Below are 15,102 nucleotides of genomic sequence, written 5' to 3'. Positions count from 1 at the left end.
TCCCCCAGTGTTTCCTAATGGAGAAGATTCCTAGTGTCTTCCAGTGTTTCCTAATGGAGAAAATTCATGATGTCTCCCAGTGTTTCCTAATGGGGAAGATTCCTAGTGCCCCCCAGTGTTTCCTAATGAAGAAGATTCATACTGTCCCCCAGTGTTTCCTAATGGAGAAGATTCCTAGTGTCTTCCAGTGTTTCCTAATGGAGAAGATTCATGATGTCTCCCAGTGTTTCCTAATGGGGAAGATTCCTAGTGCCCCCCAGTGTTTCCTAATGAAGAAGATTCCTAGTGTCCCCCAGTGTTTCCTAATGGAGAAGATTCCTAGAGACCCCAGTGTTTCCTAATGGAAAAGATTCCTAGTTCCCCCAGTGTTTCCTAATGGAGAAGACTTCTAGTGTCCTCCAGTGTTTCCTAATGGAGAAGATTCCTAGTGTCCTCCAGTGTTTCCTAATTGAGAAGATCTCTAGTGATTCCCCCCCCCCCCCCCCCAGTGTTTCCTAATGGAGAAGATTCCTAGAGACCCTAGCATTTCCTAATGTAGAAGATTCCCAGTGTCCTCCAGTGTTTCCTAATGGAGAAGATTTCTAGTGTCCTCCAGTGTTTCCTAATTGAGAAGATTCCTAGCTCCCCCACTGTTTCCTAATGGAGAAGATTCCTAATGTCCTCCAGTGTTTCCTAATTGAGAAGATTCCTACTGTCCCCCAGTGTTTCCTAATGGAGAAGATTCCTAGTGTCTTCCAGTGTTTCCTAATGGAGAAGATTCATGATGTCTCCCAGTGTTTCCTAATGGGGAAGATTCCTAGTGCCCCCCAGTGTTTCCTAATGAAGAAGATTCCTACTGTCCCCCAGTGTTTCCTAATGGAGAAGATTCCTAGTGTCTTCCAGTGTTTCCTAATGGAGAAGATTCATGATGTCTCCCAGTGTTTCCTAATGGGGAAGATTCCTAGTGCCCCCCAGTGTTTCCTAATGAAGAAGATTCCTAATGTCCCCCAGTGTTTCCTAATGGAGAAGATTCCTAGAGACCCCAGTGTTTCCTAATGGAGAAGATTTCTGGTTACCCCAGTGTTTCCTAATGAAGAAGATTCCTAGTGTCCCCCAGTGTTCTTTAATGAGGAAGATTCCTAGTGTCCCCCGTGTTCCATAATAAAGAAGATTCCTAGTCTCTAGAGTGTTTCCTAATGGGGAAGATTTCTAGTGTCCCACAGTGTTTCCTAATGGAGAAGATTCCTAGTGTCTCCCAGTGTTTCCTAATGGAGAAGATTCCTAGTGTCTTCCAGTGTTTCCTAATGGAGAAGATTCATGATGTCTCCCAGTGTTTCCTAATGGAGAATATTCCTACTGTCCCCAGTGTTTCCTAATGGAGAAGATTCCTAGTGCCCCCCAGTGTTTCCTAATGGAGAAGATTCCTAGAGACCCCAGTGTTTCCTAATGGAGATTTCTGATGACCCCAGTGTTTCCTAATGGAGAAGATTCCTAGAGACCCTAGCGTTTCCTAATGTAGAAGATTCCCAGTGTCCTCCAGTGTTTCCTAATGGAGAAGATTTCTAGTGTCCTCCAGTGTTTCCTAATTGAGAAGATTCCTAGCTCCCCCACTGTTTCCTAATGGAGAAGATTCCTAATGTCCTCCAGTGTTTCCTAATTGAGAAGATCCCTAGTGCCCCCCCCCCACTGTTTCCTAATGGAGAAGATTCCTAATGTCCTCCAGTGTTTCCTAATTGAGAAGATCCCTAGTGCCCCCCCCCCCCAGTGTTTCCTAATGGAGATTTCTGATGACCCCAGTGTTTCCTAATGGAGAAGATTCCTAGAGAAACTAGCGTTTCCTAATGGAGAAGATTCCTAGTGTCCTCCAGTGTTTCCTAATGGAGAAGATTCCTACTGTCCTCCAGTGTTTCCTAATGGAGAAGATTCCTAGTGTCTTCCAGTGTTTCCTAATGGAGAAGATTCATGATGTCTCCCAGTGTTTCCTAATGGAGAATATTCCTACTGTCCCCAGTGTTTCCTAATGGGGAAGATTCCTAGTGCCCCCCAGTGTTTCCTAATGAAGAAGATTCCTAGTGTCCCCCAGTGTTTCCTAATGGAGAAGATTCCTAGAGACCCCAGTGTTTCCTAATGGAGAAGATTTCTGGTTACCCCAGTGTTTCCTAATGAAGAAGATTCCTAGTGTCCCCCAGTGTTCTTTAATGAGGAAGATTCCTAGTGTCCCCCGTGTTCCATAATAAAGAAGATTCCTAGTCTCTAGAGTGTTTCCTAATGGGGAAGATTTCTAGTGTCCCACAGTGTTTCCTAATGGAGAAGATTCCTAGTGTCTCCCAGTGTTTCCTAATGGAGAAGATTCCTAGTGTCTTCCAGTGTTTCCTAATGGAGAAGATTCATGATGTCTCCCAGTGTTTCCTAATGGAGAATATTCCTACTGTCCCCAGTGTTTCCTAATGGGGAAGATTCCTAGTGCCCCCCAGTGTTTCCTAATGAAGAAGATTCCTAGTGTCCCCCAGTGTTTCCTAATGGAGAAGATTCCTAGAGACCCCAGTGTTTCCTAATGGAGATTTCTGATGACCCCAGTGTTTCCTAATGAAGAAGATTCCTAGAGACCCTAGCGTTTCCTAATGTAGAAGATTCCCAGTGTCCTCCAGTGTTTCCTAATGGAGAAGATTTCTAGTGTCCTCCAGTGTTTCCTAATTGAGAAGATTCCTAGCTCCCCCACTGTTTCCTAATGGAGAAGATTCCTAATGTCCTCCAGTGTTTCCTAATTGAGAAGATCCCTAGTGCCCCCCCCCCCCAGTGTTTCCTAATGGAGATTTCTGATGACCCCAGTGTTTCCTAATGGAGAAGATTCCTAGAGACCCTAGCGTTTCCTAATGGAGAAGATTCCTACTGTCCTCCAGTGTTTCCTAATGGAGAAGATTCCTAGTGTCTCCCAGTGTTTCCTAATGGAGAAGATTCATGATGTCTCCCAGTGTTTCCTAATGGAGAATATTCCTATTGTCCCCAGTGTTTCCTAATGGGGAAGATTCCTAGTGCCCCCCAGTGTTTCCTAATGGAGAAGATTTCTGGTGACCCCAGTGTTTCCTAATGAAGAAGATTCCTAGTGTCCCCCAGTGTTCTTTAATGAGGAAGATTCCTAGTGTCCCCAGTGTTTCCTAATGAAGAAGATTCCTAGTGTCTAGAGTGTTTCCTAATGGGGAAGATTCCTAGTGTCCCACAGTGTTTCCTAATGGAGAAGATTCCTAGTGTCTCCCAGTGTTCCTAATGGAGAAGATTCCTGGTGACCCCAGTGTTTCCTATTGGAGAAGATTCCTAGTGTCTCCCAGTGTTTCCTAATGGAGAATATTCCTAGTGAACCCAGTGTTACCTAATGGAGAAGATTCCTATTGCCCCCCGTATTTCCTAATGGAGAAGATTCCTAGTGTCCTCCAGTGTTTCCTAATGGAGAAGATTCCTAGTCCCCCCCCCCCAGTGTTTCCTAATGGAGATTTCTGATGACCCCAGTGTTTCCTAATGAAGAAGATTCCTAGAGACCCTAGCTTTTTCTAATGTAGAAGATTCCCAGTGTCCTCCAGTGTTTCCTAATGGAGAATATTTCTAGTGTCCTCCAGTGTTTCCTAATTGAGAAGATTCCTAGCTCCCCCACTGTTTCCTAATGGAGAAGATTCCTAATGTCCTCCAGTGTTTCCTAATTGAGAAGATCCCTAGTGCCCCCCCCTCAGTGTTTCCTAATGGAGATTTCTGATGACCCCAGTGTTTCCTAATCCCTAGCGTTTCCTAATGGAGAAGATTCCTAGTGTCCTCCAGTGTTTCCTAATGGAGAAGATTCCTACTGTCCTCCAGTGTTTCCTAATGGAGAAGATTCCTAGTGTCTCCCAGTGTTTCCTAATGGAGAAGATTCATGATGTCTCCCAGTGTTTCCTAATGGAGAATATTCCTATTGTCCCCAGTGTTTCCTAATGGGGAAGATTCCTAGTGCCCCCCAGTGTTTCCTAATGAAGAAGATTCCTAGTGTCCCCCAGTGTTTCCTAATGGAGAAGATTCCTAGAGACCCCAGTGTTTCCTAATGGAGAAGATTTCTGGTGACCCCCGTGTTTCCTAATGAAGAAGATTCCTAGTGTCCCCCAGTGTTCTTTAATGAGGAAGATTCCTAGTGTCCCCCGTGTTCCATAATAAAGAAGATTCCTAGTCTCTAGAGTGTTTCCTAATGGGGAAGATTCCTAGTGTCCCACAGTGTTTCCTAATGGAGAAGATTCCTAGTGTCTCCCAGTGTTCCTAATGGAGAAGATTCCTGGTGACCCCAGTGTTTCCTATTGGAGAAGATTCCTAGTGTCTCCCAGTGTTTCCTAATGGGGAATATTCCTAGTGACCCCAGTGTTACCTAATGGAGAAGATTCCTATTGCCCCCAGTATTTCCTAATGGAGAAGATTCCTAGTGTCCTCCAGTGTTTCCTAATGGAGAAGATTCCTAGTCCCCCCCCCCCCCCCCCCAGTGTTTCCTAATGGAGATTTCTGATGACCCCAGTGTTTCCTAATGAAGAAGATTCCTTGTGTCCCCAAATGTTCTTTAATGAGGAAGATTCCTAGTTTCCCTGTGTTCCATAATAAAGATTCCGAGAGTCTAGCGTGTTTCCTAATGGGGAAGATTCCGAATTTCCACCAGTGTTTCCTAATGGAGAAGATTCCTAGTTTCCCCCAGTGTTTCCTAATGGAGAAGATTCCTAGTGCCCCCAGTGTTTCCTAATGGAGAAGATTGCTAGTGCCCCCAGTGTTTCCTAATGGAGAAGATTCCTAGTGTCCCCCCCCCCCCACTGTTTCCTAATGGAGAAGATTTCTGGTGACCCCAGTGTTTCCTAATGAAGAAGATTCTTAGTATCCCCCAATGTTCTTTAGTCAGGAAGATTCCTAGTGTCCCTGTGTTCCATAATAAAGATTCCTAATGTCTAGAGTGTTTCCTAATGAGGAAGATTCCTACTGTCCCCCAGTGTTTCCTAATGGAGAAGATTCCTAGTGTCTCCCAGTGTTTCCTAATGGAGATGATTCCTAGTGTCCCCCAGTGTTTCCTTATGAAGAATAATACTATGGGTAGAGCTCCAAAGGGATGAAGCTAAGGGGAAAATAATACTGGGAGTATGCTATAGGCCCCCTAACCTGAGGGAGGAAGTGGAGACGGATCTCCTATCACAAATTTACAGACCAGTTAGCCTAACATCAATAGTATGTAAACTCTTGGAGGGGATGATAAGGGACTATATACAAGATTTTAGTAATAAGAACGATATCATTAGCAGTAATCGGCATGGATTCATGAAGAATCGTTCTTGCCAAACCAATCTATTAACCTTCTATGAGGAGGTGAGTTGCCATCTAGATAAAGGAAGGCCCGTAGACGTGGTGTATCTGGATTTTGCAAAAGCATTTGACACAGTTCCCCATAAACGTTTACTGTACAAAATAAGGTCCGTTGGCATGGACCATAGGGTGAGTACATGGATTGAAAACTGGCTACAAGGGCGTGTTCAGAGGGTGGTGATAAATGGGGAATACTCAGAATGGTCAGGGGTGGGTAGTGGGGTTCCCCAGGGTTCTGTGCTGGGACCAATCCTATTTAATTTGTTTATAAACGATCTGGAGGATGGGATAAACAGTTCAATCTCTGTATTTGCAGACGATACTAAGCTAAGCAGGGCAATAACTTCTCCGCAGGATGTGGAAACCTTGCAAAAAGACCTGAACAAATTAATGGGGTGGGCGACTACATGGCAAATGAGGTTCAATGTAGAAAAATGTAAAATAATGCATTTGGGTGGCAAAAATATGAATGCAATCTATACACTGGGGGGAGAACCTCTGGGGGAATCTAGGATGGAAAAGGACCTGGGGGTCCTAGTAGATGATAGGCTCAGCAATGGCATGCAATGCCAAGCTGCTGCTAATAAAGCAAACAGAATATTGGCATGCATTAAAAGGGGGATCAACTCCAGAGATAAAACGATAATTCTCCCACTCTACAAGACTCTGGTCCGGCCGCACCTGGAGTATGCTGTCCAGTTCTGGGCACCAGTCCTCAGGAAGGATGTACTGGAAATGGAGCGAGTACAAAGAAGGGCAACAAAGCTAATAAAGGGTCTGGAGGATCTTACTTATGAGGAAAGGTTGCGAGCGCTGAACTTATTCTCTCTGGAGAAGAGATGCTTGACAGGGGATATGATTTCAATTTACAAATACTGTACTGGTGACCCCACAATAGGGATAAAACTTTTTCACAGAAGAGAGTTTAATAAGAATTGGGGGCCACTCATTACAATTAGAAGAAAAGAGGTTTAACCTTAAACTATGTAGAGGGTTCTTTACTGTAAGAGTGGCAAGGATGTGGAATTCCCTTCCACAGGCGGTGGTCTCAGCGGGGAGCATTGATAGCTTCAAGAAACTATTAGATAATCACCTGAATGACCGCAACATACAGGGATATGTAATGTAATACTGACACATAATCACACACATAGGTTGGACTTGATGGACGTGTGTCTTTTTTCAACCTCACCTACTATGTAACTATGTAACTAAATTGGATTAGCAGCAAGGATGGGAAGTGTTATCATAATGGGGGATTTTAATTATCCAGACATAGACTGGGCGGAGGGAACCGCGCATTCATTTAAGGCTCGCCAGTTCCTTAATGTCTTGCAGGACAATTTTATGGGTCAGATGGTAGACACACCAACTAGAAATAAAACATTACTGGATCTACTGATTACCAACAATACAGACCTGATCACGGATGTGGAAATACGTGGCAATTTAGGTAACAGCGATCACAGGTCAATTAGTTTCAGTATAAATCACACAAATAGGAAACATGAAGGGAACACAAAGACACTGAATTTCAAAAGAGCCAACTTCCCTAAACTGCAAACCTTGCTAAAAGGCATAAATTGGGATAAAATATTAGGAACAAAGAATACGGAGGAGAGATGGGTTTGCTTTAAAAACATATTAAATAAGGGCATTAGCCAATGTATCCCATTGGGTAATAAATTTAAAAGAGCAAACAAAAATCCTGGATGGCTTAACTCCAATTTAAAAATGCATATAAAAGCAAAGGAGAAGGCCTTCAAAAAATACAAGGTTGAGGGATCATCCTCAGCATTCAGACTTTATAAAGAATGCAACAAGAAATGTAAGGGTGCAATTAGGACAGCTAAGATAGAACATGAAAGACACATAGCGGAGGAGAGCAAAAAAAATCCCAAGAAATTCTTTAAGTATGTAAACAGTAAAAAAGAGAGGACAGACCATATTGGCCCCATAAAGAATGAGGAAGGACATCTGGTTACAAAGGATGGGGAGATGGCGAAGGTATTGAATTTATTCTTCTCAGTCTTCACGAGTGAATCGGGGGGCTTCAGTAACCAAAACTGCAGTGTTTATCCTCATGACACAACACAGGAAGCACCTCCATGGTTAACAGAGGACAGAATTAAAATTAGGCTTGAGAAACTTAACATTAATAAATCACCGGGACCAGATGGCTTGCATCCGAGGGTACTTAGGGAACTCAGTCAAGTGATTGCCAGACTGTTGTTCCTAATTTTTACAGACAGTCTATTGACTGGAATGGTACCAGCTGATTGGAGAAAAGCCAATGTAGCACCAATATTTAAAAAGGGCCCAAAATACATCCCTGGGAATTACAGACCAGTTAGCCTAACATCAATAGTATGTAAACTCTTGGAGGGGATGATAAGGGACTATATACAAGATTTTAGTAATAAGAACGATATCATTAGCAGTAATCAGCATGGATTCATGAAGAATCGTTCTTGCCAAACCAATCTATTAACCTTCTATGAGGAGGTGAGTTGCCATCTAGATAAAGGAAGGCCCGTAGACGTGGTGTATCTGGATTTTGCAAAAGCATTTGACACAGTTCCCCATAAACGTTTACTGTACAAAATAAGGTCCGTTGGCATGGACCATAGGGTGAGTACATGGATTGAAAACTGGCTACAAGGGCGAGTTCTGAGGGTGGTGATAAATGGGGAGTACTCAGAATGGTCAGGGGTGGGTAGTGGGGTTCCCCAGGGTTCTGTGCTGGGACCAATCCTATTTAATTTGTTTATAAACGACCTGGAGGATGGGATAAACAGTTCAATCTCTGTATTTGCAGACGATACTAAGCTAAGCAGGGCAATAACTTCTCCGCAGGATGTGGAAACCTTGCAAAAAGACCTGAACAAAGTAATGGGGTGGGCGACTACATGGCAAATGAGGTTCAATGTAGAAAAATGTAAAATAATGCATTTGGGTGGCAAAAATATGAATGCAATCTATACACTGGGGGGGAGAACCTCTGGGGGAATCTAGAATGGAAAAGGACCTGAGGGTCCTAGTAGATGATAGGCTCAGCAATGGCATGCAATGCCAAGCTGCTGCTAATAAAGCAAACAGAATATTGGCATGCATTAAAAGGGCATCAACGCAAGAGATAAAACGATAATTCTCCCACTCTACAAGACTCTGGTCCAGCCGCACCTGGAGTATGCTGTCCAGTTCTGGGCACCAGTCCTCAGGAAGGATGTACTGGAAATGGAGCGAGTACAAAGAAGGGCAACAAAGCTAATAAAGGGTCTGGAGGATCTTAGTTATGAGGAAAGGTTGCAAGCACTGAACTTATTCTCTCTGGAGAAGAGACGCTTGAGAGGGGATATGATTTCAATTTACAAATACTGTACTGGTGACCCCACAATAGGGATAAAACTTTTTCGCAGAAGAGAGTTTAATAAGACTCGTGGCCACTCATTACAATTAGAAGAAAAGAGGTTTAACCTTAAACTACGTAGAGGGTTCTTTACTGTAAGAGCGGCAAGGATGTGGAATTCCCTTCCACAGGCGGTGGTCTCAGCGGGGACCATTGACAGCTTCCAGAAACTATTAGATAATCACCTGAATGACCGCAACATACAGGGATATATAATGTAATACTGACACATAATCACATACATAGGTTGGACTTAATGGACTTGTATCTTTTTTCAACCTCACCTACTATGTAACTATGTAACTAGTGTCCCCAGTGTTTCCTAATGGGGCAGATTCCTAGTATCCTCTGAATACCCACAGTGCCTTCAGGTGTGATCTCCATACTATCAGTGCCTTCCAGTCTTCATACCCCAGGGTTTTCCAGTGTGATCTCCATACCCCCAGTGCTTTCCGGTGTTATCACCATACCCCCAGTGCCTTCAGGTGAGATCTTAATACCCCCAGTGTCTTCCAGTGTAATTTCCATACACCCAGTGCCTTCCAGTGTGATCTCCATACCCCAGTGCCTTCCGATGTTATCTCCATACCCCAGTGCCTTCAGGTGTGATCTCCATACCCCCAGTGCAATCTCCATACCCCCAGTGACTTCTAGTGTGATTTCCATACCCCCAGTGTCTTCCAGTATGATCTCCATACCCCCAGTGTCTTCCAGTGTGATCTCCATACCCCCATACTTTCCGGTGTTATCTCCATACCCCCAGTGCCTTCAGGTGTGATCTCCATACCCCCAGTGCCTTCCAGTCTTCATATCCCCAGGGTTTTCCAGTGTGATCTCCATATTCTCAGTGCTTTTCGGTGTTATCTCCATACCCCCCAGTGGCTTCAGGTGTGATCTTAATACCCTCAGTGTGATATCCATACCCCCAGTGCCTTCCGATGTTATCTCCATACACCAGTGCCTTCAGGTGTAATCTCCATACCCCCAGTGCCTTCTGGTGTTATCTCCATACCCCCAGTGCCTTCCAGTGTGATCTCCACAGTCCCAGTGCCTTCCAGTGTGATCTCCATACCCCCAGGGTCTTCCAGTATGGTCTCCATATCCCCAGTGCCTTCCAATGTTATTTCCATACCCCCAGTGCCTTCCAGTGTGATCTTAATACCCCCAGTGCCTACCGGTGTGATCTCCATACCCCTAGTGCAATCTCCATACCCCCATGGCCTTCCAGTGTAATCTCCATACCACCAGTGCCTTCCAGTGTCATGGAAGGCCAAGGCTAATTGATGCATGTTGGGAAAAAAGGGTGGTCCATGTAGTCTGATCCAATAGAAGAGCTACTGGAGCTCAAACTGCTGAAAATGTTAATGCTGGTTCCAATAGAAAGGTGTCAGAACTCACAGTGCATCACAGTTTGTTGTGTATGGGGCTGTGAGGACCAGCCCAGTCTAATCACCCATTCTGGGACTGTTAGATGATTTATGGTTACACCCCTGCCTGCAGATATCTTCACTCTGTATAGACTGTACTATGAGTCCAAATATTTTCTTAAGTTTTGGATAAACTGGAAAAGGGCAAAGACCATTGTTTGATTCTCCCTCTGTCACGGCCTTCCCTTATTGTCTGCTGGTTTTTCCCCATGTTAAGTACCTGTACCCTCGGACACCCACAGACCAACAGGCTAGGTACTCAATCTCTCAAGTCCCTCTTTAGCTCTGCCAAAATGTACAGAAGATAATCTATTTACCGTCTCTTTAGTTAGAAATCAAATTACCTGTTTCAAAGGCCACCCACATAGTGCTGATGATGAAGAACAAGTAATGGTAACAGAAACAAGAGTCCATGCTATGGTTTACCAATGAGAACTTTATTGTATTGCTGTCACTCAATGAATACTTTTATGTGAAGTATCAAAGAGGGAAAGCCTGAGACCCCATCATTGTTCCCAGAGAACTTCTCGTAATAGAATAGAAGTCCAGCGCAAGAACAGAGACTAGTCAGAGACACCACCAATGTTTCCAGAAAACTTCTCTAAGAAAAATGGAAGTCTAGTGCAAGAATGGAGGACAGCCTGAGACCCCACCATTGTTCCCAGAGAACTTCAATTAAAGGAGAAATCCAGCCAAAACGTTCTTTTTAATTTTTGACAGAATGGAATAGGTAAGAACCACTTTCGGGTTGTTAGTATCCCTGCCCCCTCTTTACTGTTCTGTGGACATAATTCAGTCTATGAGACTCCACCATGAGACTATAAGACTCCATCAGTTGTTCAGTGGCCTTGGGTGGTGTGTGTTCTCTGGTGGATAATTATTGGAAAACATTTGCCTCATTCTCATCAGTAAGATGGTTTCTTACCAGTGTGAATCCTCATGTGCTTGTCACAGTTTCATTTAATGGAGAAGCACTTTCCACATTCAGAACAGGAATAGGGCTTCTCGCAGATGGTGTGTGTTCTCTGGTGGATAATTAGTGTCACTTTCTGTGCAAAACTTTTTCTGCATTCTGAACAGGAAAACAGCCTCTCCCCGGTGTGAATTCTCATGTGCTTATCACAGTTCTCTTTATCGGAGAAGCACTTTCCACACTCGGAACATCTCACCGGTGTGAACTCTCTGGTGTGTTCCGAGTATCGATTTTAGAGAGAAAGACTTTCCACACTCAGAACACAAGAAGGGCTTTTCTCCGGTGTGGATTCTCTGGTGTTGGACGAGTTTTGATTTGTTTGTGAAGGAGTTTTCACACTCGGAACACAAAAAGTGTTTTTCACTGGTATGGATTCTCTGGTGTTGAATGAGTGCCGATTTCTTTATGAAGGCCTTCTCACATTTGGAAAACGAAAAGGGTTTTTCACTGGTGTGGATTCTCTGGTGTACAACAAGATTTGACTTCTTTCTGAAGGACTTCTCACACTCGGAACAGGCAAAGGGTTTTTCACCAGTGTGGATTCTCTGATGTTCAACGAGATGGGATTTCTTTATGAAGGACTTCCAACACTCAACACTTGAAAAGTGTTTTTCGCTGGGGTTACTTCTCTGGGGTACAACAAGGTCATGTTTTTTTATGAATGATCTTTCACAATCCTGAAAAGAATTCAAGTTATTGGGGGAAGATTCCTCAGGATTAGATGGATCTGGGGATTTCTTTGCACTGTGAAAGCTTGATGGGACATTTGGGATAATAGCATGAAATTTATCTTTGGGATCCTCGAAATTAAGACGATCTATTGATCTTACCATATGATTACGTTTTTGATGTATATTTTGAGTAACAAGGCTTAATTCTGGACAATATTGTGCCACACCATAATCTTTCCTATTTAAATCTGAAGATGAAATAAAATATCCGAGGTATTCCCGCAATTGTGTCCTCCTGTCAGAAACATGTTTTTATTAATAAAAATTATAGGAATAAGATTAAGAAGAAGTGATAAAATGATTGCAGCGCTATAATTGAATTAAACGTGAATAAATATAGTGTGTATTTAAAACAGTAATATACCAACAGAGGTAACAACAATGACGGAATAGAAATCAGATAGGGTGGCCAATACAACCAAAGCAACCATAGCGCACTTATACATATTACATACACTAATGATATTGATTTATAAGGAAACAGAGATGGACCTTTCTCCTCCACCTCATTTGTTGGGAACATGACATTACATTACACTGAGGATAAGGAATAACGCTTTCATATGGTGTACAGTATCTTCTCCTCATTTGTTGGGAACATGACGTTATATTGAGGAATGGAGATGGACTTTTCATATGGTGTACAGTATCTCTTCCTCATTTGTTGGGAACATGACATTATATTGAGGAACAGAGATGGTCCTTTATATGGTTTACAATATCTCCACCTCATTTGTTGGGAACATGACGTTATATTGAGGAATGGAGATGGACCTTTCATATGGTGTACAGTGTCTTCTCTTCATTTGTTGGGAATATGACCTTATATTGAGGAATGGAGAGGGACCTTTATATTGTGCACAGTATCTCCACTGCATGGGATGTGGCATAGGTTCACTGGACACTTTCCCATCATATCGTAACAAATCAGTTTATTTTTTTGAAACGATAGTGCACCCTGTCTAAAAATTTAAAACGGTTTGTCATCAATTTTGCTCAAAATGCATACCTAAAATCTTATATAAAAACAAAAATTAACTTAAAATTAAAACGTAAAGTGCTAATTTTTTTTTAATACTTGCCTATGCTGACATCTAGAGAAGGTCCCTCCTTAATAATTATCACCTTCATTTCATCTTCCTTTGTAGACAGTTGATTTCCCCTCACACGTATCTCTTCTTTTAATTTCACCTCAGTTTTGATATAAAACATTTCTATTCCCTGAAAAAACACAATGATGGTGAGCACTATTATCCTGAGACTACAGGAAGAATATCATCTAATACAGTTAGAGCCAAGTTTGAGTTCAACATCCTCAGTCCCACCTACCTGATGATGGTGAGGGATGGTGTGATCCTCATGTGTGGAATCTCGGGAAAACAGAGGATGGGGACATCTCTCTGGTGGGTTCCCATTACTGGATCAATCTGTAGGAAACACACACACCAACTGAATACATTGTTTCTATGTGTTTATCAGATGATGAGGGATCTAGGTGGACCCTCCATACAGCTCTCTCCTTCACAATAAAGTCTCTTCTTACCCGGTGATGTGAGGGGCGGCTGATTCTCCATCATGATGTCCTTGTAGAAATCCTTGTGTCCTTCTAAGCACTCCCACTCCTTCGCTTTACTTTCCTCTTCTACTTTTATCTATTTTTTGATTTTAACATTAAAATGGCTCCAGTTTCCACTCTGAATGTAAAAGAAAAAATAAAATAGCAAAAATGCCTCTGCTCTTCTATGGCGACATCTTGACACACACAATGATGCAGTGACCATCCAGACACATTCCCTTGTCTGTCACTGGATAATGTCCCCAAATTCCCGGCACTGCTCACCTCTTCCATCAGGAGGTCAAGGATCTTTTTGGTGACTTCTAAAATCTTCTGCTCATTGTTTCTTTCTGGAACCAGTAAGGAATGTAGAGGAACCATAATGGAGTTCTGTCCATCTCCAGATATCTTCTTCACAACTATGTTGTCCTGTGGAGAGAGATTAGCAATCACTATATATATTTCCCAACAACAGAAGTTACAACTTGCTGCCATAATCGACCCTCTTTGCTATGATTTGATTGACAGCCACTTGTAGAGGTAATGATATTTCTTCTCATATTTGCAAATAAGCTTTTAAGTTCTTTCCAGTCACTTTGTTTTTGATACTACTCTGCCAAGGCAATATCAATTGCAGTGCAGGATATCCAACTGCAACTTCCTGAATTTATGGTCCCTCTTTGTACTACTTTGGAGTACTCCTTATGATGTGGTGGGTATATGGCCGGTTTATTGATACTGATCAGAAAGGAGGGAACACAGAGGTGCTGAGCATGAACAGACTTAGGAGTAATATCCTGTTGTGGTTTGGCAATCTTTCCATTTTACGGCAGCTCCCAACCATCAGAAAAGCAGTACTGAGATGTCATCTGTACCAAAAATGCCTACAGAGCATCTGTAAGACCAACACCTTATTAGCACTGTTCAGAGCAGCATGAGACTGTCACCCCTTATAAAATGTCTATGGGAGGCTTTAGACCAGTGGTGGTCAATCTGAAAATTATAGAAGGCCTCAAGTGCGACCCCGAACACTTCAAGAGGGCTACACAATAGCAGTGTGTTTTCCTACTTTCAGGTGCAAGTTAGGCAGCGCATTCAAAATGAATGGGTTGTAATGCAACTTACTGTCCTACAATGTTGGTCCTGCTGCATTGTTTGCAGTATACCGCGAAAGAGAAAGTGGGATTATAATAAGCCCCATCAATTGGGTAAGTAACTGTAGTAGCTTCCCCCAGCATTGGTGTCAGTGGTCACAATAATAACCCGCAGCTTTGCTGTCAGAGACAGTGATAGGAATCCCCAGCATAGGTGACATTGGATGCAATAATAACCAGTAGCATTGGTGTTAGAGACACTGATAGTAATCCCCAGCATAGGTGTCAGTGGATGCAATAATAGTCCCCAGCATTGGTGTCAGTGGTCACAATAATAACCCCCAGCATTGGTGTCAGAGACACTGATAGGAACCCCCCCCCCACCCAGGCTCTCTTAAATGAGACTTCAGGGGTCATACCTGCCCTGCCCATTGAAGCCAATGGAGAGTAGATCGTGCAGGTAAAAAAAAAAAAAAACGTAGTCTTGACCATAATAGATTAAATAGGAACATATATATCTATATATATGTAGATATATATAGATATATATATATATGTATCTATCTTTATATAGATAGATAT

At 42.8% G+C, this 15,102-nt stretch overlaps 1 protein-coding gene across 1 annotated transcript in view; it reads right to left on the bottom strand.

Annotated features, from left to right (window-relative positions):
• The window catches only part of LOC141106770 (uncharacterized), a 177,774-nt gene that overhangs the window by 60,627 nt on the left and 102,045 nt on the right, over positions 1-15,102 (bottom strand). The window contains 3 exon segments of the mRNA XM_073597697.1: positions 11,337-12,059; positions 12,954-13,092; positions 13,712-13,855. Coding sequence (XP_073453798.1) covers positions 11,337-12,059; positions 12,954-13,092; positions 13,712-13,855 — 1,006 coding nt within the window.

The sequence above is a fragment of the Aquarana catesbeiana genome, linkage group LG08 (genome assembly GCF_042186555.1).
Source record: "Aquarana catesbeiana isolate 2022-GZ linkage group LG08, ASM4218655v1, whole genome shotgun sequence".
Lineage (NCBI taxonomy): Eukaryota > Metazoa > Chordata > Amphibia > Anura > Ranidae > Aquarana > Aquarana catesbeiana.
The sequence above is the reverse complement of the archived record's forward strand: the minus strand, read 5'-3'. Positions and strand labels throughout refer to the sequence as shown.